The 26,623-nt window shown below is 42.2% G+C and overlaps 1 protein-coding gene across 2 annotated transcripts in view; it reads left to right on the forward strand.

The window, feature by feature from the left end:
* lrp11 (low density lipoprotein receptor-related protein 11) overlaps nt 1-24,245 on the forward strand; it is a 34,524-nt gene extending 10,279 nt beyond the window's left edge. The window contains exons 3-8 of one of the 2 annotated variants that reach the window (XR_015758506.1): nt 5,835-5,976; nt 13,441-13,566; nt 13,696-13,869; nt 18,667-18,851; nt 22,223-22,324; nt 23,214-23,350. Coding sequence is in view for 1 of the 2 variants with exons in the window: in XM_043696451.2 (XP_043552386.2) it covers nt 5,835-5,976; nt 13,441-13,566; nt 13,696-13,869; nt 18,681-18,851; nt 22,223-22,324; nt 23,214-23,368 (870 nt within the window). In the remaining variant the exon portion in view is untranslated. Of the gene's footprint in view, nt 1-5,834; nt 5,977-13,440; nt 13,567-13,695; nt 13,870-18,666; nt 18,852-22,222; nt 22,325-23,213 lie in introns of both variants that reach the window. The other variant, XM_043696451.2, reaches the window with a different exon arrangement.
* The last annotated feature ends 2,378 nt before the right edge of the window (nt 24,246-26,623 follow it).

Here is a 26,623-nt window from a genome sequence, read left to right on the forward strand (position 1 = left end):
TTTTTGTGATCTTTGTGCACATAGCCTGCTCCATTTCCAGAATTACAGCCGTGACTGTGCTTGGTGATTGTAAGACATCTTGAGGTCATGAAAGGCACGAAGTAAATGTCAGTCTTTCTAACAATTGCAGCGAGTTAATTTCAATAATAATGCAATCCAGATGCTAATTACTATAATATTCTTATAACTGTGTTCAGTTGACTTGAGTCCTTTTGTGAACATCTAAATTGGGAGCCCCTGGCATCTGCTTTGCCATTCAATAACATCACGGCTAATCCAATTACTCCACATGCCTGCCTACTCCTAATTACCTTATAGCCTGTTACTCCTGCAGAATCAAGCTTACTTCTGCCATTCAAAGACAAGACTCTGCTTCCAGTGCCCCTTGAGGAAGACTGTCTCAAAAGAATCACAGTTTTTGTGAGAAAAGAATTTGCCACATCTCTGATTCAACTGAGTGCACCGTGATTTTTAAACAGTGACATCTCATTCTAAATTCTCCACAAGTGGAAATATTCTTTCTACATCCAACTTTTTGAGACCCTCAGGATTTTGTATGCTTCAATCAAATTGCCTATTACTTTTTTTAAGCCCCTCTGGATACATTCTTGGCTTGTTCAACTTTTCTTCATAAGGCAATTGCTCATTTTAGGTATTTATCTAGTAAACTTTCTCTGAACTGCTTCTAATAGGTTTACATCCTTTTTTTTAAATGAGAATCCCAGGGCTGTCCCCTATTCCAGATGTAGTCTCACTTGTGCCCTGTTTAACTGATGCATAACCTGCCTACATTTGCATTCAATTTCCCTCGTAATAGGCAATAACATTCCATTACCTTTCCTGATTACTTGCTGTAACTGGAGAATCATAGAATTATACACAAACAAAAACAGAAATTGCTAGAAAAGCTCAGCTGGTCAGTCAGCGTCTGTAAAGAGAAATCAGAGTTAACATTTCGTGTCTGGTGACCCTTCCTCAGAAATAGAATTACAGAGGAACCTCGATTTATCCGAACAGGATCTGAAAGTCCCATAAAACTATTACAGCAAAGAAGTGCTGGGGACAATGGTGCAACGATCTTTGTCTTTTGTTTACAGGGTAAATGAGGATTACTTGCACTGAAGAAGAATAGATTAGATTACTTACAATGTGGCAACAGGCCCTTCAGCCCAACAAGTCCACATTGACCCTCCAAAGAGCAACCCACCCAGACCCATTCCCCTACATTTACCCCTTCACCTACGGGCAATTTAGCATGGCCAATTCACCTAACCTGTGGGAGGAAACGGGAGCACCTGGAGAAAACCCACGCAGACACGGTGAGAGTGTGCAAACTCCACACACAGTTGCCTGAGGCGGGAATTGAACCCGGGTCTCTGGCGCTGAGAGGCAGCAGTGCTAGCCACTGTGCTGCCTAATTGCAACAAAGAGGTGTTAATGACACTGGTGCAACAATCTCAGTCAGTCAATTGTAGCAATTTGAAATAATTTTAACACACAAAAATGTCTGACATGCTGAAGGATTTTAAATGCAGGTCAAAATCAGTGGGGTCTTCATTCCCTCTACAACTTTGTTCCGAGTACATATCTGATATAACTGATCAGGTTTGTTGTACGTACTTACCATGTTTGTGAAGAGAAAATGGACAGCAGTGACAATTGTACAGAAAAGCGAGATCCTACAATCTTGATTGTGGTGAAAAGGCACCAAAGATTGCACAAGAATACAACATTGGAATAGCAACAGTGTCTGACATCAGGAAAGCAAAACTGGTGATTGAGAAATTCATCAACCAAAGTGACACTTCAAATGCATTAAAGAGAAAATCCATGAAGCCAGCAAAAGATGAGCAACTTGACCAAGCTGTATTTTTGTGGTTTTCACATCAGCATGAAAAGGGGATTCCCGTATCTGGCCCGATGATACTAGAAAAAGCTGCCAGTTTCCATGAAAGACTCCACGCCGGTGAGTCTGATCACAGATCATCGGGCTAGTTACAGCACCTCAAACATCATGGCATCGGGCAACTCGGCGTTCTTGGAAAGCAGAAGTCCATGGTTGACAGCACCGTGGAAGGATACACACAGAAACTACAATCCATCATTCATGAAGGAAAGTATGAACTTGAGCAATTGTACAATGCTGTTGAAAGTGAATTGTTTTGGTGTGCACTGCTGGACAAAACACTTGCATCCAGTGTGGAAAAGCAGGTGTCAGGACTTGTAATGCAATGCTTCTGCACTTTAATTTTCTCTGTGTCAGCGCCACCGGCACTCATAAATATACCGCTGGTCTGCATTGGGTGATGTGCTAATCCATGTCACTTTAAGAACTCACTTCCCGTGAAGCACAAAATAAGGCATGGATGATATATCCACGTTTTTCATCCTGGTTTCAGGAAGAATTTGTTCCTGATTACATTTGGCAAGCGCTGGACTTGAGCAATGTGCCCCTCTGTTTGTTGACAAGGCAGGCATACACAATGAAAAACAACCGATTAGAATCACCAGATGGAGCTATCAAGTGTTTGTTTTTACCACCAAACATGACTTCAAGGTTACAGCTACTCGATCAGGATATCATCGCAATAATGAAAAATGTTGCGTGCTGTCCTTGGTGAAGGCAATGCAGACAAAGGAGTGCAGGAAATAATGAAGGCATTCACAGTCAAGGCTGCTTTGTTCATAATTGCTGAGTGTTGGGACCGCATCCAGTCATTGACAATCGCCGAGTGATGGTACAATGGCGTGCATGTTGTTAACCATGACAATGAAGAGGACCCCCTTCGAGATCAAAGGCTAACCACTGACATCACCAAGAACTGCAGACAGCTGGGATTAGGAGAGTTTGTAGAGGCTGAGATCGATGCTTGGGTAAACTGTGACAACAACATCGGAATAGAGACACTCGGCAATGATCAGATAGTCAATGTAAGAACAGTTGGAAAGTACAGACGCCATGGATGGTAAGGAATACCAGATACCAACACCACCTCCAGTCCCCATTAATGAAGCTATCGACAGTTTGTGACTTTTCATTGAGTGGTCTGAAGCACAAGATGAAGTCGATGCTGTTGATGCATCTTCGTCAAATGTTATCATTCGCAAAAGAAAGGAGAGCAGATCCTCAAACAACAGTGGCTGTATATTTTATTTGAAAATAATAGCCAACATCCACCTCAATGAATTTTATTTACACAAAAAGTGATTTGATTTGTAAAATATCATGATTTTTTTATGCGCTATCTGATGTTTACAAATTTTAGTGATTGAATGAAATCACTAAAATCTCTGTAAACGTGCTTTTAACGCAATTACGTGCAGTAAGGCTTCCTTTGTTTAAGGTCAAATCAATTATTCGAATAATAAATTATCTGAACGAGAAACTGCCCATTGCCTTCGGATAATCGAGGTTCCTCGGTATACGGTTCAAGGATGCCCTGCTAACCTTTTGCAATTCATGCATAAGGACACCTGGATCCCTCTGTATCTTAGAAGTTTGCAATCTCTTACTATTTAGATAATATTCCTCCTTTTTAACCTTCCTCTCAAAGTTGACAATTTTCATGTTTTCCTGCATTATATTCCATTTATCAAATATTTGTCCACTTACTTAACCTCTCGCCATCCCTTTGTGGTTTCATTAAGCCCCCTTTGTAACTGACTTTCTTACCTAATCTGTACCATCAGGAAATTTAGCAACCATACATTTTAACTCCTGTATCTGAGTCATTTATATAAATTGTAAAGACCTGAGGGCCTAATGCTCGTCCCTGTGATACACCACTCATTGCATCTTGCCAACCAAATAAAGATCCATTAATGTCTGCTCTCTGTTTATTGTTTGCTCTTCAATTTTTATGTCTATGCTAATTTGTTACCAAGCACACCGTGAGTTTTATTTTATGTAATAATCTTCAATGTGGCACCTCATCGAATACTACCTGGAAATCTAAGTACAGTACACATCAATCCATGCCCCTTTATTCACAGCATGTTAATTCCTCAAAGAATCCCAAAGAAAATTGGCTGAATGTGATTTCCCTTTGACAAAACTATGTTGATTCTGCCTGATTACATTAGCTTTTCCACGGTGCCTTGCCAAAATATATTTAATATTAACTTCTAAAATTTTCCATGTGACAGATGTTAGACTTACTGATCTATAGTTTACAATTTTGTCTCTTCCCTGTTGCTCTTTTTTTCTTGAATAAAGGAGATATATTCACTATTTTCCAAACCATTCGAAGCTACCCCAATTTCTGTGTTTGCTCGGCAACAGCTCCCAAACCTGTGACCACCTCCATATGGAAACAGCGTAGTTCCTCACAACTCGGATGTATATCATGGTTTCTTCTTTATAGCTGGGTCTAAATCATTAAGCCCCATTCCTTATGGCTTTACAGGAGCACATTTTCCTCAAGAGGTTGAAACAGTAGATAATTCACCCAAACCACCTCAAGGACAACAAGGGATCGGCAATGAGTGCTGCTCATTTCTTGGTGACAACTGTGAGAATGTATAAATAGGGATTGTATCCCACAGGAATATGTCAGCTGAGACATGATATCTCAAAATTGAATCATCCTATTGTCTATGCATTCCTGATCCCTTGGAACAGGCAGATAACTACAACTTTAAGCTAATATTACAAAATAGGCTTACACAGAAGCAAAAGATGTGGGTGCTTATAACATTGCACATAAGAGCAGGTAGAAATTAATCAATAACATTTTTTAAAAATCATCGATGGATTTCTGGTGAAGACGTTTAGTCATGAAAGGAGTTAGTGCTTTTTCCTCTTAGATACATCACTATTCTGGCTTTGCACGGATTTAGAAGTTGGATTTGTATTGTTTGATGGCTATTGTGCTTTATCCAGGTAAACAATTAATTTTGTCAACCAATACAAATCCAACTCCAGGATGCACTGGTGTCAGTATAGATTTTGTGCTTAAATCTGTAAAATGGCACAGCCAGTTGCAAAGAACAAAATACCACAAACAACAGTGAATTGTATAAATGATCCAAACAAAAAGCAGAAATTGCTGATAAAGCTCAGCAGGTCTGGCAGTAAATAGAGTTAACCTTCCAGTACCAGTGACCCTCTTTCAGAACTGCTTTCTTCCGATTTGTCTCCACAGCTGCCGTCACACCTGTTTCGTCTTTGTTTCTGATTTCCAGCATGCACAGTTCTCTGGGGGTTTTTTTGTGTACGTGATCCAGTTGAATTATAATTGGAGTGGTAGGATTGAGGATGAATGTTGGCGGGGACTCTGGGCGAACTCTGCCAAGTCAATTTTCAATGGTAGAGAATCTTTTATACCAACCAGAGAGGACAAACAAGGATTTAATTTAATGTCTCATTTGAAAGACTGCACCTCCAATAAGCAACCACTCCCTCAATACATGGGCAATCCTTCATGCTGTTTTGAACTGTAGTAGATAGCTAAAACACCAATATGAGATATACTATCCTGGCAAAATTACCAGTCAGATTTGTTTGCATGTACAGGTCGTTCTGTCACAACATGTGTTTCATCAGTTACAAATTGGGGACGCTGTATCTAAAATTACTGCACCAACACTTGAAGTGCTGTACAAGAATGCAACCATCGTCTTATAGAAGAACTGACTATTGGATTTACAGAGAAGTAAAGGTGTAATAAAAATGTCAATCTGGATTATATGTCTGTGCCTTGAACCTTGACTTTCTGATAAGGGTACCATTGAGCCACAGCTAGCACGTTATAATCATTATACGTTTTGACATGTATATCTTACAGCAAAGCTTTAAAAAAGCTCCTGTGAATATTTTCTTGTCACTTTTTTAGTCTCCACAGCCTGGCATGTTGAGATTGAGTGGTTTACGAGAGGGCATGTATGTGATTCGGTTGTCAGTCACTGACACGATTGGACAAAAGAGTGATGACAATGTCACTGTGACTGTGATGCCACCAAAGCGCCAAACAACAGGTTAGTTCACCCATGAATTCACATCAAGCTCATAGCATTGAATGCCATCTAGCCCAGTACTTGCTGCTCTGTAAAGCGTTTAGGAACAGTTGTTAGCCAAACAACATGCTTTTCCTCCTTATGTCATCTAGACAGTCCTCCGCCGCACCACCTCCTTCCCCCGTTCCACTGCTCTAAACCACCCGCCCCAATGCAATAAAGACAGAGTACCCCTTGTCCTCACCTACCATCACACCAGTTTCTGCATCCAATGCATCATCCTTAAATATTTCCACCAACTCAGAGAACATCTTCCCCTCCCCATCCCTCTCTGCTTTTCGCAGGGGCTGTTATCTTTGCCAGTCCTTGGTTTGCGCCATTCTCCCCACTACCCCCTCTGAACACCCGGGTACCTTCCCCTGCAACCAGAAAAGATGCTAAGCCTCCCGGCACACCACTCCCATCACCTCCAACCAGGGCCCCAAACAGTCTCTCCAGGTGAGACAGAAGTTCACCTGCCTCTCTTCCAAGGAGGAGAAATGAGGTCTGCAGATGCTGGAGATCAGAGCTGAAAATGTGTTGCTGGAAAAGCGCAGCAGGTCAGGCAGCATCCAGGGAACAGGAGAATCGACGTTTCGGGCATAAGCCCTCTTCCAACCAAGTTTACTGCATCAGGTGCTCCAGATGTGGTCTTCTCTACATCGGGGAGACCAAACGTAAGCTTGGGGAATGGTTTGCAGAGCATCACAGCCAGGCCTGTGAGGGCCGACTGGACCCCCCAGTTAATGCCTATTTTAATTACCCTTCCCACTCTCTTTCCTACATGACCATCCTTGGCCACCTCCATTGCCACAACGAACCACACTGCAAATTGGAGGAACAACACCATATCTTCTGTCTGGACAGCCTACAGCCCACAGGACTCAACATTGAGTTCCCAACTCCCTTCCCAGTTCCTCATCCCAGCCACCAACAGGATTCACTCCTCCTATTAACGAACCAGGTCAAACCCTCTGCCCGTGTTCACCTATCCCCACTTCACCACCCTGCTCTCTTCCCCCCCCCCCCCCCCCCCATCCCCTTTATCTGCAGCTCCCTGTACACCCAGTCCTGAAGAAGGGTTACATCCAAATGTCGACTTCTCCACCTCCTGAAGCTGCTTGGTTTGCTGTGTTCTTCCAGCCTCCTGCCCGTCAACTTTGGATTCCAGCATCTGCCGATATTTGGCTCTATCTGTCCCCTGAGGCTATTCTATAATTTAATAATGAGCAATCTGTCTTCATTCAGTATTCACATCTTAGTTCCATATCCCCTCAGATCCGCTGCCTTTGTACAAGAGAGAGTTCCATACTCCCACTACCTTTTTTGTGAAAAGGTACATGACCCTTGAATAACCTAATTAATTAAGCACTATTGTTCATGCTCTCCTGGTAGAGAAAGTAATTTCTATCTACTGTGTCAACTGCTGTTATTGTCTTTAACACTTCAGTTAGTTCACCCTCTGCTAAAGGAATTGCAAGCTTTGCCTCTACAACCTTTCAACATAACTTAGCCCTTTCAATTCCAGTATCAGCCTTTTAAATCTGTAATGCAATTCCTGTAAGGCCAAAGTGCAGTACTTTAAAGAGTTCTTACAAAAACTTAGGAGCACATACCACAACCCTTTGTATTCCAGTCACCTTGAGATAAGGGGTTGTTTTCCATTAGCTTTATTATTTACTTTAGCTCCTTCACAGGAATGTTTATGTAGCTATATGCAGTTGTTACACTGCAGAAAGGGAATAATTGTGAATTATACACTGATTCAAAAGCAACAGAAGTCTGCAGAACTACTAATGAAGTGTTCCAAAACTGGACCACCAACTGCCGCAAAAGTCGTCTCTGTTCCAGTGCCTTTCTCGGTCTTTGCAAGGTACCGTGCCCTGAAACTGCAAAGATTCAGGCTCCAGGGCAGGGTTTCTCACTCAGCCACACGTTGCTGGCTAAAGTCAAGCAAGGTCAGGGCCGAATGAAAATCTTGCCATCATTTCTGGATGCTTATACATTCACTCGTTATTAGAGTCCACCTTTTTTCTTAACACCAGAAGCATGGCAGGAATTGGAACAAATGTGAAAATTGAAGGGTGAGCTTCTCACCCCTGGGGCTTGGTGTAACAGACGCCTAGTGATTGAAATACAATGGTGTGTGTTTGGCTTATGGTTTCTTTACAGGTTTTCTGGCTGGTGTCTCACTGACTTTTCGTACCTCACTCCTTTGCAGACACCAAACAATAGTAGATTTTTCAGGAATCCTACTGATTTTAATTTTTAAAAAACTCATTAGCAACTGAGAGACACAAATCCATAGATCCAATTTTTAAAACGATTGTAAGCATGGGCAGAAAGGACTGTCGAGAATAATTTAATCGGGTAACAAGCAAACTCTGATCCAGTGGCTGCGGAAGGTAATGCAATGATGGAGATGTCAGGTGGCAAAGGGCAAGCTGTCATGTGATAGCTCCCCTTAGTATTTCTGAACAAAGTTTCAGTTACCTTCAGGAGAGTAAAGTCGTGTATGGCAGCCCTTTGTGGTAATGGTGCAGGTGATGGAACAGACCATTCACTTCCTACTTCAAGTGGGGTGTGACAAATTAACGCTTGAGGTGCTTTTCACTTTATCCTGAATTCAAAGCGTTCCAGTTGTATTTTGTAACTTGAGATTGCTGCTGCAAGAAAGCTACATAGGACAACCATGAGGCAGAAGTCACTATTAATAAGATGGAGAGTTTCCTGGTAGACTCAACTCCTATCCTCCTCCATTAGCATATCTTTTGGGTTTTGATGGCTTTCCACATAAGAATAGTAGTTGTAAACCAGATCAACTAAACCATTTCAGAATTTGAAATCCACCTTTTTGAATAGTGAGCTGCATGTTGCTCTCTTTCTGTTGCATGTGCACTTGTATATTTATGTTTGCTGCTGGTTTATGTATTGTGTGCTCTGCTTTGCAACATGGGCATAGGGTCATAGAGATGTACAGCATGGAAACAGATTCTTTGGTCCACTCGTCCATGCTGACCACAGAGTCTAGATTAATCTGGTCCCATTTGCCAGCATTTGGCCCATATCCCTTTAAACCCTTTCTATTCATATACCCAACTAGATGCCTTTTGAATATTGTTATTGTGCCAGCCTCCATCACTTCCTCTGGCAGCTCATTTCATACATGCATCACCCTCTACGTGAAAAGGTTGCCCCTTGGGTCCCCTTTATATTTTTCCCCTCTCATCTTAAACCAATACTATGTGTTTTGAACTCCTCTATCCTAGGAAAAAGACCTTGCTCCTCTCACTATCCTTGCCCCTCATGATTTTATAAACTTCTATAAGGTCACCCCTTAGCCTCTGATGCTGCAGGTAAAACAGCCCCAGCCTATTCAGCCTCTCCCTATAACTCAAACCCTCCAACCGTGGCAACATCCTTGTAAATCTTTTCTGAACCCTTTCAAGTTTCACAACATTTTTCCTATAGCAGGGAGACCAGAATTAAACGCAGAATTGGAAAAGTGGCCTAACCAATGTTGAAGGTGAGAGGGGAAAGACATAAAGGGCACAACTACAACATAACCTCCCAACTCCTATACTCAAGGCACTGACCAGTAAACGCTAGCATATCAAACTCCTCCTTCACGTGCTTGTATACTTTGTCACGCTGTGCATTTCCATACCTACTCTGTGTTGCCACTTGTCATTTATCTAATACTGCATGCATTTGTGTTAACCTGTTAGTATCCCTGTATTTTATGTGCACTCTGTTGCTTATGCATTTCTTTGTTTATTTATGTGTGCATCTGATTGTGTCATGTGTAGTTTAATCTGTGTTCAGATCTCGTCTAATTCTGCAGGATACAGCCAGCACATTCCATTACAATGAGCATTCTTTGTTTATTTTTAGTTGCTTTTACCTGGGAAGGTGACCTATTTCTTAAATGAATGGGCTGGGATTGAGCCAATCCATTGTGAGCTTTACAATGCATGTATGTGTCTCAAGGTAATAGGCTGTTTCTCATACTGTCACCGCCTCTTATTATCCCCTCTCGTGTGTTCAGATGTACTCCATCCTACACGCTTTCTCGCACACTTTTCCACTTCCACATGATTTCAGAAACATTCAACCTTCCTTAGACACATCTTTTCACACACTCACTCATACTTTGCACTCACTCATCCTCTCCCATCCTCATTCTAACCTTCTGTCAAGTACTCACTCAGCATTTCACTGTCCCCACTTTTATACATTAGCTCTTTTTCAAAGCCATTCACATTTTCTGGCATGCATGCACCTTTTCTCTCTTACTCTACTTGTACCAGATCTGTGTTGAAACTGTTGCACCAGATGTAGAAATCTGATGATGACGCAATCATGGAGTATTCAACCAGTATGTTCAAAGGAACTTGTCTGCTTGTCTGCCATAGGTCCAGATGAGGTCTACCTCTATACATCCTGGAAGTACCATCACCACAATGACTGTAGTGCTTTAAGGCGATGCAGCAAGCTGGCAAAAGAATTTAACCAAAGAGGCCAGTTGCAGTTAGGGGGTAAAGTTACACCTGCAAGCTTATAAAATCACGTAATGCAGAACAAGTCATTTAGCCCATTACACCCATACTAACTCTCAAAGCTGTCTAACTAGCCTGCAAAGCCTTGTACTTTTTTTACCTTTAAGTCTATGTCCAATTCCTTTTTGGAAATTAGCTGTTGAATCTGTTTTGGCCAATGTATTGTAGATCTGCCTCACTGAGTAAAACCCCTGCTGATTCATTTGCAAGTTACCTTAAACCTGTGTTCTCTGGTGAATGATATTCCTGCCAATGGAAACACTTTCTTTTTGTTTACTCGATCAATTCCCTTCTGAATTTCGAATACTTGTACTAACTCTCACCATAAACTTCTCTGCTTTAAGGGAAATCAGCCAGCTTCTCCTGTCTCTCCATCTAACCGGAGTCATTCACCCATAGTATAATTCTGGTGAATCTCCTCTGCACTCTGTCCAATCCTTCCCACTGCGTTGCTTGAACAGCCCCCAAGTATTTTATATTCTCAGTGCATCTCCAGGTCAGCCTCTCCACTCCTGTTCCTTGCTGACTGGTTTGTGAAGTTTCCTGATGCAGACCAAAGATGGCGGGGGGTGGGTGTAGTGTTTCTCCCTGCAGGTTGATCAGGCCTCAATCTCGTCCCATCTTTCCTGACAGTGTCACCCTTTGGGAATTCCCCTGTATTTTTGCTTTTCTTTTGGAGGAAGGAGAGCAGGAGCAAGAGATGGAGGCCAATCCAGGTCCAGCATTACTGGAGATACTTTCCACCCAACTCACCAGTGATCCCAGACCAGAACATATGGCACAGGACTCTTACACTCGCATTTGATTGGGAAGCAGTGCTTTGAAGATGCTGAGGTTTACAAGGTACGTTACAGCCAAACATACAAAAATGACAGACCAGGAATGTGCTGGTCCAATCAGCCTGACCCTCATGGTTGTGATGTCCAATTGATCAGAGTGCAGATACTCTTCACGCCACCCAGTACCATGTAAGGTAAAAGATAAAGTTGCTGCAGTCCTAGAGGACAGTAGTGCTGCTCTTTCATCAGAGAGGGACAACTGGAAGTGAGTTTAGTCTGAGGATCTCCATGCCTCCGGCAAGGGGAGAGGTTCAGAAGGCAGGACCTTCATGGTAATCACTACCATGTAATCTTGTGGGGAAGGGCCTTGAAGCTATTCTTTTAGGCAACTGAAACCTATACAGGATACCACTTCGGTGATTTATGTAACCCGTTAACCACCTCTTGTTCTTGTGGTGATCTTCAGGCCAGTCAGAAACCAACCTGGTGCCTATTGGAATGAACTGAGCCAAAGCACCTTTCACGACGTGAGTTCCACAGGTTTATATTTCACTGGGAAAAGAACCATCAAATGTCCAACCTATCTCTTTCCTTGCATAATTAGTAATAATTTGTCATTGAAGTTCTACTGTCTTCTCCATCATAAACAATCCATTGTCACTGGATGATAAAGACTCCACTACCCTTCTGTGCTATTGAGTTAATGCAGGTACATCTTCAGAATGGACCATCAGCTAAAACTTCCATGCAAGCAGCTGTGGCAAGTGAAACACAATTAATCCCTCGGGTTGATAACCATCCTTCAGAAATGGAAGAAATTAGGAACTTAAACAGTTCCAAGCAAGTGTTGAGTCAGGGGTATAGAGGAGGAATGGACAAAGAAGAAAGGTAATAGGGTGGAGGGCAGGGCAAAGGTGGAGGTAGTAATGGGACAATTAAAGAAACACAAGCTGATACACCATGAGGTATAAATGGTTATTGTAGAGTTATTGACAGTGCCTGAAGTTTGGTAAAAGGGACTAATGATTATGTAGGTGTGTAACCAGCAAATATCGTACCTCAAGCGTCATTTGAACAGTGCAGGAAGCAGAGGACAGACCTATCCAAGCAAGATTGAATAAATCTTGTTTTTTTTTACTTTAGATGTTTAGTATCTGTAATATTTTTCTCTTGTCAGTGGAATTAGTGGAGCTGATTGGCTTCTGCTAGAACAAAAGAAATCTTAACAGAAAGCAAAAAACCTTTTCAGCTTCTTTCACCTGGCAGGAAGGTGATAATCTTGCAGACATGGACTATGAACAAATGGCAGTTCCAAACCCACCCCCATCCCAACCATAACTTGTCATAAATACAAAACTGCCAGAGAAACTTGGCAGTATCCGTGGAAAGAGAAACAGAGTTAACACTTCAAATCTCCAGCAACTGCAGTGCTTTGCTTTTCATACATTTGACATCGGTGGGGACAGTCATAGAGATGTACAACATCGGTCCAACCCGTCCATGCTGACCAGATATCCCAACCCAATCTAGTCCCACCTGCCAGCACCTGGCCCATATCCCTCCAAACCCTTCCTATTCGTATACCCATGCAAATGCCTTTTAAATGTTGCAATTGTACTAGCTGCCACCACTTCTTCTAGCAGCTTATTCCATACATGTACCACCCTTTGCGTGAAAAATGTTACCCCTTAGGTCTCTTTCATATCTTTCCCCTCTCACCCTAAATCTATGCCCTCTAGTTCTGGATTCCCCCACCCCAGGGAAAACACTTTGTCTATTTATCCTATCCATGCCCCTCATAATTTTGTAAGGTCACCCCTCAGCCTCCGATGCTCCAGGGAAAGTAGCCCCAGCCTAATTAGCCTCTCCCTATAGTTCAAACCCTCCAATCCCGGCAACATCCTTGTAAATCTTTTCTGAACCCTTTCAAGTTTCACAACATCTTTCCGAGCGGAAGGAGACCAGAATGAGTCAATGTGTGACTGTAAGGTGTCGCCATGTGGCAGCAGCAGTTGTGAGGTTGGTTTGACCCGTGTTTTAATGGCAGCTTCTACCTGAAGTAGCAGTGTTAGGGCATCTCCTGATTCACTATTATTTATCTTTCATAGACTGTACAGGAGTTTGTTCCCGATATCAGTTCATCTGTGATGACGGCTGCTGCATCGATATCACAATGGCTTGTGATGGGACAGCCCAGTGCCCTGACAAATCTGATGAAACCTTCTGCCAGAGCTGTAAGTACAATCCCTAAGCATGGGCCAAAGGTTTGGCCTTGCTCTCACTAACTGGAGAGTGGGAGGATGAGTTGGAGAGGTGGAAAAATGATGATGTAAGCTGATGGTTTTTTTTCCTTTGTGCTAAAGTTAATGTAGGCCGTAAGTCAATTACACATGCAACACTTGCTGCTAGCTCAGAGCAAGATAGGGCCATGTGGCCATCTTCTGACAGTTTCCACAAGACCTCAACAGTGAACCATAAACCAACACAGTCATCCAGAACGGAAGGGATGGACAAACCCAATCCTAGCCAGCTTCCAGGTATGTGAGATCAAGTGATTTTGAAGAGAAATTGACTGGCATTTGGACTCCCCAATGTAGCAGACACTGTATCAATACTGCTGTATCAAATATATGAAACTTAAATAAGCACAAGCCTATCACAGCTTCATTTGGAACCTGTATTGTCGGGGCCTTGGATGGTGAGGAGGTTAGAAGGACAGATATTGCTTCTGCATTTTCATGGATAAGTGCTTTTAAAGCAAGAAAGTAGGTTAGAAACTCAACAAGAGAAGAAAGCACACAGAATGAGGGCAAAGAGTATGTTCTAAAATTGTTGAGCTCTGTAGAGCGCCAAGTTAAACTATCTGTGCTTTCCACTGAGCTTGCACTTTGCACTGGGAAGGGTGGGTGTCTGCTTTACTGAACACTTACATTCAGGCCACATGCATGACCCTGAGCTTCCTACTGCTGATCATTCATATTTTGCACCTTGCTCACACTCTAATCTTTCTGATCTTGACCCTTATGCTGTTCCAGTGAAACATTACACAAGCTTGAGGAGTAGCATCTCCGCTTTCGACTTGGCACCCCTGCAACTTTCTGGATTCAACATTTTAAGTTCAACATTTTAGATTACAACTATCCCTGTATCCCTGGTAAGACAACACTTCTCACTGTACCTCGGTACATGTGACAATAATAAATAAAATAAAATAAAATATCCCCATTTTATTTTGTGAGGCTTTGTTTCGGCAGTTCAGTCTTTCTTGATTTCCAACCATTAATACCTCATCCGGACATCTGATCATGGTAATCACTACAATGTAATCTTGTGGGGAAAGGCCTTGAAACTATTCTTTAGACCCTTTGACCTTTTGAACTATGAAATCTTTTGACATTTAATCCCTCTTGCCCATTACCTTATTCCACACTTATCTTTTGTTTGTCTTTCCTATTCTCCTCTTGCTCAAAATGCACAACATTTCCAACTGATGAAAGGTCTCAGATGTGATATTTTCTTTTCCTCTCCACAAATGCACATGGTAGTGCCATGCTGAGGGAGTACTAATCCTTTAGCTGGTACATTAAACTGAGACCCTTATTGCGCTGCCTGTTACACTGCTCCAGTTAAATATTTGTGATACTATTGAAAACTAAGTAGGTATGCCCTTCCAGTAATCCTTCCTGAACAAACTGTTAGTAAATCCAGACGAGTTGGTCATGAACTAGATTCAAGCTATGCACAAAATAAGTGTCATGTTTATCTACACAACTTGAGCCATAGTACTTAAAACAAACATATTCCGCATGAAATGCTTTATCCTGTTTCTGAGATTCTGTATACGTGCATTTCATATATAATTGTTAAACGTGCAGAAATGGCAACAAGATTCAGCCCTTCAAATCAGCTTTACCCTTCAATATGATCATGACTGGTCACCTACATTAATAAACATCTTCTTGAACAATCCCCGCATCTCTCGATTATGTCCTGACAAGTAATTTCCTAACCACAGATAGAAGGATAACTCGTCTGGTCACATGTGTAACCTTCTAATCTAAAGAACAGTTTCCAAGGTGAGAGAATTTTGGAAGATATAGTTAGGGCACCAGGAATGTTTTCAGTTTCTTTTAAAACTATGAATAGTTTCTTTGGAATATCTGACATACTCTATAAATACTATTGTGAAATACATATTAAGCATGTTAGCTAATATTCCCCAATCATTTTATTGGTAATTTAATAATTATCAGTATTTAAGGAGCTCTCTTTGCACCTGATCATTTTCTTTCACAAAGCGATTATAAAAGATTTGTGTTGATTTTGACATCCTTTGTCAGTTTCTTGTCATACTGCTTTTCTTTTGTAGCCTTTGCATGGTTCTCATTTACCAGAACCTACACATTGTTTTTGATTTTTGTCTGCTGCTTCTCTTAGTTTTTGTTGTCTCTGACCTTTTTAAATATCCAAGGATTCTTTTATGGACCTTATCTTTCCCATAAGGTAGTTCTTCCTTAACGTGATGGTTGCATTCTTGTGTAACCTTCACATTATAGAAAAATCACGCATTAGAAACAGTATTTCAAGTTTTGGCAATGTAATCGCGTTACAGCCAACACATGTTGTAAAAATTCGCCCTTTAGAAAATGTGTCTCCAATTCACAATTGCATTACAGCAAATTCATGTTAACAAAATATGCATTATAGCAGAACGACTGTAGACTGGTTCTGTAACCTCTCCCACTGATGTGTTATTTTACCTATTAACAGATTTACTCCATTCATAGAACAAGTCACCGTTACTTAATTTTGGAATCTCAGTGGGTGCTGCGCATTTCTACCTTTCAAACATTGACTGTCACCTTACTTATTTCCTTGCTGTTTGTTTTGAATTATCATCGAAACTCTACAGTGTGGAAACAGGCCCTTTGGCCCAATAAGTCCACACCGGCCCTCCAAAGACTAACCCACCTAGACCCATTCTCCTACCCAATTACTCTACAGTTACCCCTGACTAATGCACCTCACGTACACACTCCTGAAACTATTGGGCAGTTTAGGTAGACCAGTTTGCCCTACCCTGCACACCTTCGGATTGTGGAAGGAAACCGGAGCACCCGGAGGAAACCCACGCAAACACAAGGAGAATGTGTAAACTCTACACAGACAGTCACCCGAGGCTGGAATTGAACCTGGGTCCCTGGTGTTGTGAGGCAGCGGTGCAAACCACTGAGCCACCGTGGGTGTTGAGGGATAGGGGCTTGCAGTCCAGCAGAAAACAAAAAAAGCCCACTGACTCTCCCTCCACATCCACTGTCAGAACGGGCAGGAGGTTCAGTCCTGGGGATGACCCACAGCAGTGTCACTGGTGGAATCAGATTGTTTGGAGCTCTGGTTGCCCCCGCTGGAGCCTCCGCAAGCTGCAGGAAAGCGTGAACCTCCACCAGCACTCGGGGCAGGCGAATGGCCTCTCTCCGGTGTGGGCCAGCTGGTGGGCCAGCAGGCAGGAGGAGCGGGTGAACCCCCTCCTGTATTCGCTGTGAACCCACCAGTGCCTCAGCAGGTTGGAACAGTTGCTGAAGACCTTCCTGGACTTGGGGTATTTGAAGGGGTGGCATGGATAAAGCCCTTCCCACACTCGGAGCAGGAGAACAGCCTTTCCCTGGTGTAACTGCTCCGATGAGCCTCCAGGACAGATGGGAAACAGAAGCCTTTCCCACAGTCGTCCCACTTCCACGGTTTCTCCGGGTTCTCCATGGGCGAAGCTTCAGCTGCATGCAGACATATGTACAACCCCTCCCTGCTGTGAATTCTTCTTTCCAGGCTATATAACTGTTTTGTGCCCCACATTCAGTGTGCTGTAACAGTAGGGTGTCTCATCCAGTCCCACTGATGCTGAAAATACTGCAATAACCTTTTCAGCTTAGCACCCACCTCCCACTTACCAGTTTAAAGTCCATGATAGTGCCCTGTTTATCCCTTCTGCTATGGCCCTGCTCCCAGCCTGGAGGTGGAGCTTATCCCAGTTATCTTGATCCTTGTGCTAGTATCCATGAAAAGGAACCCAGCTGTCCCAAACCATATCTTTAGTCACGTGTTCACTTCCCTGATATTCTCCCTAGTTTTCTCCCTAGTTCAGCTTGCGTGCTACTTGAGTAATGCTATATCCCTTGAGGCCTTCAATTTAGCACCTTGTCCCTGGCAGTCCTGCTAATCCTTTATGTAGTTGGATCTTATAAAGATGGATTTTCCCACACACTCTCCAATACCTATTCAGTTCAGTTTGAGCTGTCCTTGGCACCATGAAGCCTCTAAACCATGTGTAACACTTTATCCCATTTACAAATGATGCTGTCTGTCCCTTTAAGTATCCATTTCCCATAATCACTAAGCTTTTCCCTTCCTCCCATTTTTATGGCTGCGTCCTGCTCCAGGTGTCATTGCCTACATTTACGCAGTCCCTCCAACAATCTGTCAATGATCTCTTTGCAGCAATTCTCGTCAACTTAGGTAATGCAAACCTCTGCTACCCATATCGTATCTTTTACCAAGTCCTGCACGCCCTGTGTTTGCTGATTTACATTGAGTTCTCATTTGTAAATATCTCATCCTTGATTTCAAATCTATCTCTATAACCTCCTCCAACCTACAATCCTCAAAGAACACTGTGTTCTTTCAATTGTGACACTTTTTTTAACCCCCAGTTTCTTTTGCCCTTTATTGATGGCCATATCTCTGCTGTCTAAAACCTAAGCTCCCAAATTCCCTCCCTAAACCTCTTCATCTTGATATATATATGTCTCCTCCTTTATTAGCTACCTTTTTGATCAACATTCATGGGACATGGACATCACTGTTATTGCCCATCCCTAATTGTCCAAATTGCTGTAGGCCTGGAGTCATATTTAGGCCAAACCAGGTAAGGGAAGGTGGTTTCCTTCCTTGATGGGCATTAGAACATAGAATAGTACAGCACAGTACAGGCCCTTCGTGTTGTGCCAGCCTTCTATCCTACTAGATGGGTTTGTCCAACAATGGATTCAGTCATCATTAGCCTCTTAATTCCAAATTTTTTGTAGATTCAAATTCCATCATCTGTTGCGGCGGGATTTGAACCCGGGTTCCCAGAATATTACCTGGATCCCTTGATTAGCAGGCCAGCAATAATGCCAGTAATCCAGCACCTCCTCTCCCCCCCCCCCCCCCCCCCCCCCCCCACGCCTTAACCCTTTATTTACCTCTCCTTATGAGGCTCAGTGTCAGTTTTTATCTGATAAGGTGCATCTGTCAAGTGCTGTGGCTTTACCACATTAACTATGATACATCAATGCCAGGTTTTTTCTTGCAGAGTACTGCTTGGTTCCTCCTGCCCCAGGTCCGTGCGAGGGCCACTTCCCTCGCTGGTATTTTGATAGTGTCTCAAAGACCTGCAGACACTTCATCTATAGTGGGTGCCAGGGCAATCGGAATAACTTTCTACAGGAGCTGGATTGTAAAAATGGATGCACAGGAGTCCAAGGTAAACACAGCAAACCCAAGTGCAGTTGTCATGATTTTATTCTTCAGAAATGATGGTGTGCGTGTAAACACTATAAACGTTTGATTCCAGAAACAAGCTCAGTCAAAACACTGCCTTAGTGATGAATGAGAAAAGAGTTTTTGTTTCTATAGTGTCTTCTACAAGCTAAGGACACCCCAAAGTGCCCCATAGTTGGACACTTTTTGAAGTGTAACAACTGTTGTAATGCCAATTTTCACACAGCTAGCTCTGACAAGCAATAATGGCTAGGTGATCTAAGTTTGATGTTTTAGCACGAGGTACATTAGTGGTCTTTAGATGGGGACAACTCTCCTGCTCTTCTCAGAGTAATGCTGTGATTTTTCATCTCCACAAAACCGAATAGACAGGCCATAGCTTTAACCTCTCAAAAGCCAAGTACCACAGATGCTGGAAAGCTGAAATAAATTTGAGAATCTCAGCAGGTCTGGCAGGATCTATGGAGAGAGAATGAGAGTTAACATATTGAGTCCAGTGTGGACTGTAATAAGAATATAATTTATAACAGCAAGAGTTATACGGCCCATTGAGGGTCTGATGCCATTCAATAAAATCATAACTGATATTTGGCCTGGATTCCATTTGACCTTTACATTCATACACAGCTCAAAATGAGAACTGTATTTCTTTCTCCACAGGTGTTCTTAGACCTGCTAAGTTTCTATATCATTTGCTTATTCCTTGGTTTAGCTGCTCGTCTGAAGGTCTTCTCTCCCTCAGTACTGCACTGGAGTTCTAAGATATGTGTGCTGCTCTCCAGAGGGGCAGTACAATCTACAGCTTTCTGAAGCAGAGCCAAGAACTGTACTTCTGAGCCAGGGCTGACACAGTTGAACCAGTAGGGTTTGTTTCAGTGTGTGATAGCTATTGAAGGACAAACTGAGGGCAGTGCACTATTAGAAGTCGAGGAACTCTCAGTAGAAATATGGGATACTCGCCTGTTAAATTCCACTCTGTCCTACACACTCTGCTCTGCACGTACTCCTGTTCAATTTTTTTCACTGAGGATCATTCTTTTTTGTTTTGGTTGCCCTGGGACTGGCCTGTGGGAGGCCCCGGCCCTGTATATCTCCATCCCCGCTCCATTTCGGGAGCCGGCATCTGAAGACGAGTCAGAGTCCTTTCAGTCGGCTCAGAGCCAGGACCCATCAGTCGATGTCCAACATTGGAGAAGGTGCGGGACCTACGCAGTGTGACCATCTCAAGCTTGGAGGCAGCAGATGTGGAAGCAATAGCACTGGTGGAGGCAGGAAAGGAGCACATTGCCAGGATCCCGGGCACAACATTGGACACCAGCAACTAGAGGAACAGCGAGGGTGAAATCTACGGAAACGAAAGCTGTTTCAGTTTTAGTAATACCAATTTAATATGAATTTATTCAGTGTTTTACCATTTATGCAATTTAATCAGTAATTTATTCTGTAATCCAAGATGGCACCAGAACGTGGCGACATTATCCACTTTTCACTGTACCCTAGGTACAAATGACAATATATTAAATAAATAAATAAACCAGTCTATGGAATTCTCCAACTTAGAGGATTGTAGGTGCACAATTGTTGAACATATTCAAGGCTGAGATTGACTTCAAGGGAATGAAGGCTTTTAAAGGTAAAGTGAAGTCGAGACCAAATACGGCTCAATGGCTCACTTGACTCTTGCTGTTATACATCACATTCTTATATGTCTTTTTCCTGCTGACCTTCCCGATAACAGTTTGCTCTGCCCTATTCAGACTCCCAGTATTCCCTGGATATTGTTTCACTGACCCCATGGCCAAAGGAAACAATTCGACTCACTTGTTCCTCCTAAACAAACACCAAGGAACGAGTAACACTGCTTTTACTTCTCCTTACTAGAAGTTCACGGTGACAGCTCTGGATATAGGGACATCTTACCATCTCCTGATCAACCTTCCCTTTTCAATAACCATCATCAAAGATGGATGAACTGTTTATATGTTTGTACTTGGTTATTGGGACTTTGTTGCATGCACATGATTGCTGTGTGTTTGCCTGAAATACAATGACTGCAGTTCTAAAAATATATTTCTCACATTTGTAGTCCTTTTGGATGACCAGTAGATCTGGAAAGTACGATATAAATTCACGTTCTTTCTATTTTTCTACTATAAAACCATAAGACTTAAAAGCAGAAGTAAACAATTTGGCCCATCAAATCCACTACACCATTCAGTGAGATTGTGGCTAACGTGATCATCCTTAAGGCCACTTCCTTGCCTTATCCCCATAATGATTAGAAATCTGTATGTCTCAGCCTTAGAATTCAGCTTCAACAGCCCTCTGCAGTAAAGAATTCCACAGATTCACTACCCCCTGAGAGAAGAAATTCCTCTTCATCTGTATCTTAAATGGGATAAGCCCTTACTCTGAGATTATTATCTGATCCTTGACTCTCCTACAAGGTGAAATCACCTTTCTGCTAGTACCCTGTTGAGCTCCCTAAAGATTAATATGTTTTAGTAAAGCCATCCCTCATTCTTCTGAAGTCCAGTGAGTACAAACCCAATTACTTCACATCACATTTTAAAAAAAAAAATCCCTCTATACCCAGGATCAACCCAGTGAACCTTCTCTGGATTGCATACAATAACAGTGGATCTTTCCTTAAACGAAAGCTCTTCACAATATTCCAGCTGTAGTCTAACTAATATTTGATGTAGTTTTAACAAGACTTCCCTATTTTTATTCTGGATTAGTGGTGCTGGAAGAGCACAGCAGTTCAGGCAGCATCCAGCATCTGCAATCATTGTTTTTCCCTATTTTTATACCCACTCCCTTTGAAATAAAAGCAGTCATGCCATTTGCCTTTTTTTATTACCTGCTGAACATGGATGCTAACTTTTTGTGATTTGTGCACGAGGACCCCCAAATCCCTTTCTGCTACAGCTTTCTGCAATTATGCTCATTGAAGTAATATTCACCTCTTCTACTCTTCCTGCCAAAGTGTGTCACTTCATATTTTCCCACATTGTATTCCATTTGCCAAATTTTGCTCACGCACTTAATCTGTCTATATGACTCAGTAGACTCTATTTCTGCTTTCCATCTCTCTGCATTTCATTTCCTTTGTGTGCGTCTGCCTCTCTCTCTCCATCTCTTTAATTTCTATTTATTATATGAAGCACCTAAAGACTTGCCAACATGATGCCAGTCAGACCTCATATCAGGGTTTTATTGTGTTTTTCACTCTTGCTAATACATTACCTGTTCTCCTCCTAATTGTTGTTTCAATCCAGCCAGCAATAGCAAAGAGGGATCCTGTCTAGGTTGGCATGCCCTGTTTGAGTTTGTTTTTCAATGTTTGTTCAGGTGATAACCCTTTAGAGACAAGCACAGTGGAAACAAGTGAAGCTGATGTTCTGATGTCTAAGATCAGCCATGGAAGAGGAATTCACCCAGTCCCAGAGTCAGGTCAGTCATTTGTGTGTTTATTTTTACCAGGTGATTCTAGTGAAATCCAACTCCCAGTGCAATTTTACAATCAACTGGAGTTTCCAGTGAAGGCCAGCACCCCCAATTCTCCAGGAAACACTAGCGTTGAGTGAGATTTCCTTTCCTAAAGTCTCCTTTTGTTTAATAGTTGAAGGCTGAACACAGTCAAGAAATATTGAACGAGAGAGAAGGGGTGGGGATGGGATGTGTGCATGTTGGGGTAGGGGTCATAGAATCATACAGCACAGGAACAGACCCTTCAGTCCAACCAATCCGTGCCAAACATAATCCCAAACTAAACTAGTCCCTCCTGCTCCTGGCCCATATTCTTCCAAACCTTTCCTATCCATGTACTTATCAGAATGTGTCTTAAACTGATGAATATGATTTCAAGATCACGTACAGTATTAATGGATCAGAGTCCGACTGGGAAGAATGGAAACATGTTAGCATTTACAACACCATGTATTTCTACTAACTTTATTATCCCAAAGTGTTTTATAATAAGCAGACCTGAAATTCCAAAGGATACGGGTATCTTGGCATAAAGAATGGGCAGCAGTTTGAGCAGGAACGATGCAATTTAACTAAATAACCAGACAGAAAATCATAGAACTGCAGCATAATTTTTTTTTAGAACCACACTTACAAGCTTTTATTTACTGAAGCACATCATAAACATGGACCTCAAAGCCCAGCAGTCACAGTTTCTGTCTGCCCCTGTGCACAAGATTGATTAGAAAATAATCTGACCTTTCATACCTTTTACCCCAGCCTCTGTCTGTACTCCATTCCCCCAGCCCCATGTTCCTAAAGCTGAGGCTGTGTAAGGCAGAGTGCTGACCATTTCACTGAACTTGCCTTACAGGTGCTGTGCTACCCCTGGCCCTGGGGCTTGCTATCACCGCCTTGCTCCTGCTGATGATTGGCTGCCGGCTGCAGTTGGTGAGGCACAGACTGAAGAAGCTCCGCCCCATAACATCGGAGGAGTCGGACTACCTGATAAATGGCATGTACCTGTGAGCCAGAAATGGTGCCTCTTAATAACAATCACCGTAGCAGTGTGCTTCTCGATGTAAAACAATTCAATATGCTTGTGTGTGTTTGTCCGAATCAATATGTGGAGCGCAGTAGAACCCTTTGATCTTATTACTTCCCGGTCACACAGGTATATCTGGCAAGTCCTGGGCGTACTTAAAAACAAAGCACAGTTTTCAGACCAAGCCAGTACTGTTGCCATAATGATTGACTACTACATGGCTGTCTCTAAGATTGGTGGTCAATCGAGAAATTTTAATTCTTCACCTTGCTGTGAAACATCTAAACAAGTCAACTTCTGCTGCAGTCTCACGTGCTGAATAAGGTTTGTGCTGTCTGACAGGAAGTCTGACTATCCTAACAAACTGTTCTGTGAGGTCCCCCTACTGTGTGATCCTGTGGTGGGTTGGCACTGGGTGAATTCTTGACCCCCTCGCTCCCTGAGGAAGCTGCATTTCCTCCCTGTCTGGGGACAGGTTTCTGTTTCCCCTTCTTAATTGCCCTGTGAGCAGTTTCCACCTTCCCCCTGTCCAATAATTTCAATGTAAAGTTGTGCCAGTGTTTGTCCCACTCGCTGTGTAGTTTCTGGGTCTCTTATCCTGGAGACATTTAATAACAGTCATAAAGTAAGCAGCAAAATTGCAGAATATCAGGGCTGAACTGATGATAAAATGCACCACTGGAGAAATTCCTAGCCTAGAAGGACAGCACTCAGCCTATTGAGTGTGTTAGTTTAGTATAATATATTGTTGCAAACTGTTAAACTTTATAAAATTGGAAGAGTTGCCTTTTCAAAGATTCCACTGAATACCAACAGTTCTTGACTCCTGGTTCATCTCTAATAAATGGCATTTACCCAGTGTGACTCTGGATTTGATTATCCAACATTATTACTTTATCTCATGCATTGTAATAATGACCACCCAAATAACCTGGTGTGATGATATTGATTGACGGATATGCATTGGTCAGGTCCCTGGGAAACACTTATGCTGTTCTTTGAAATAGTCCAAGTGGATCCTTTTACATCCATTTGGAAAGGAAGGCTTCAATTTATTGCCTCATCAAAAAAAAACACTTCCAACCGTGCAGTATTTCATTGACTGTGCACTGAATTGCCAGCTCAGATCATGTCCTAATGTCTTTGCATTGGGACGAAGGAAAGACAACACTGCATGCAGTTAGGATAGTGCCCAGAGGAGGAAGAATGAAGATGTTGGGCATCATGAATGAGACAAGCAAGAAGGAATGTTAGAAGAAATTTTGCTCAATCTACATTCAAGGTACTTTACATTCATATGGTTTAGTTAACCTTCCTTGCCAAAATTATGTCTATTGTATGGAAGGAAAGATTTGAGTGAGTTCAGGGGTTTAAAGCATTTCACGTTTAGCTGACCTTGAATCAGGTAGCACTGGTGTCACCCTACTGCTAATTGAGCCAGTGAGATCGATATGCAGAGGTCACAGCAATGTCACATACAGAAGACGTTATGAACTCAGTGCCTGAAAGGTTAGCACAGTGGAGGAAAATTACCCTTCAACCATTTGTTCCTATTCAGCATCAGTAAGGCAAGAGATCTATGCAGTGTCTTTAAAATGTAAATGTTTCAGGCATTGCAGATAATATCAAAGGGTAAATCTTGTAGTGTGTACTGGGATCATTTATGCACGAAACTAGATATGGAGATCAGTTTCCCTTCCCTGAACGAGTTTACGTTCATTTTAACATGCAAAATTGACAAATTTTCAGGTAATTTTACCTGGTGCTAGCCCACAGATAACCATATCCAATTTACCAAGGGCTTTGAACTGTCAGTCTCTATGGAGGAGCACTCCAAGACCATAATTACTACGATTTTAGAAGATTGAAGGCCCAATAACAATAGCTGCAGAACAGATTACAGGTCAAAAAATAAGAATAGTTTGTACGATAGGTACTGCGATAATCATGACAACTTTGTATGCTTGTATCACTAAAGCCGGTTTGGGGGGTGGGTGGGGCTGGAGGCAGTAATGTTTCTAGCTTTATTTGAAATTCATTTATCTCAAAACCTAATGGAACAAATTTCCATGAAGCTTGGCACATCAGTGTGCTGTGGCCTCAGGAAGAGCTGGTTTGTTGTGGGCAGGAATGTTTTTTTTAAAGGAGTCTCTAGTATTGGGAGATAGGGCAAATTGACATGGTTTCAGAATTATGGATTGTCTTAGCTGAAATGGTGGAACTTGTTAGTAGTCAAAATATGTACAGATATTTCACAGCAGGTTGTTTGATGTGGATTGGTCTGCAAGCTCCTGATAGAAATGTTTCTTGTTTTCAACTGTGTAGTTACAGAGCATCAACCGCAAGGAAAATCCTTAAGCCACTGTGTACTGCTTTGATGGCCCTACTTAAGAAAGGATATAATTGCAGTAGAAGCAGTTCAGAGAAGGTTGACACCATTTATTCCTGGGATGATTCTTATGAAGAAAGGCTGAATAGTGTTGGCTTATACCCGTTCAGGTTCAGAAGAAACTTACATATTTTAATAAGATCAAAAAAGTAAGATCAAATGGGGACTTGACAGAGTTATACAGCAAGGAAACAGACACTTCAGTCAAACTCATCCATGCCAACACATATCCTAAACTGATCAAGCCCCATTTGCCAATATCCTTTTACATGGTGAACATGAAGAGGATTCCCGGTGGGGGGAGTTCGAGAACTATGAGATGTGGTTTAAAAATTATGGGTGTTCCCTTTTTAAGCCTGCTCTTATATTCAATGCTCTGACCAATAAAAGAAAGCATACTAAACACTTTCTTCAATATCCTATCTACCTGAGACTGCACTTTCAAGGAACTATGAACCTGCACTCCAAGGTCTCGTTGTTCAGCAACGCTCCCCAGGACCTTACCATTAAGTGTATAAGTTCTGCCCTTATTTGCCTTTTCACAATGCAAATAAGGGCAATGCACCTCACATTTATCTAAATTAAACTCCATCTGCCATTCCTTGGCCCATTTGATCAAGATCCTGGTGTACTGTGAGGTGACCTTCTTCACTGTCCATTACACCTCCAATTTTGGTGTCATCTGCAAATTTACTAACTATACCTACAATGTTCACAACCAAATCATTTATATAAATGACGAACAGCAGTAGATTCAGCGCCGATCCTTGTGGCACACCACTGGTCACAGGCCTCCAGTCTGAAAAGCACCCTCTATCACCAACCTGTGCTCTAGTTTCAAGCTAGTTTT

Source organism: Chiloscyllium plagiosum, unplaced genomic scaffold (genome assembly GCF_037043375.1).
Source record: "Chiloscyllium plagiosum isolate Xiang-an unplaced genomic scaffold, Cpla_swu_hap1 HiC_scaffold_10, whole genome shotgun sequence".
Classification (NCBI taxonomy): Eukaryota; Metazoa; Chordata; class Chondrichthyes; order Orectolobiformes; family Hemiscylliidae; genus Chiloscyllium; species Chiloscyllium plagiosum.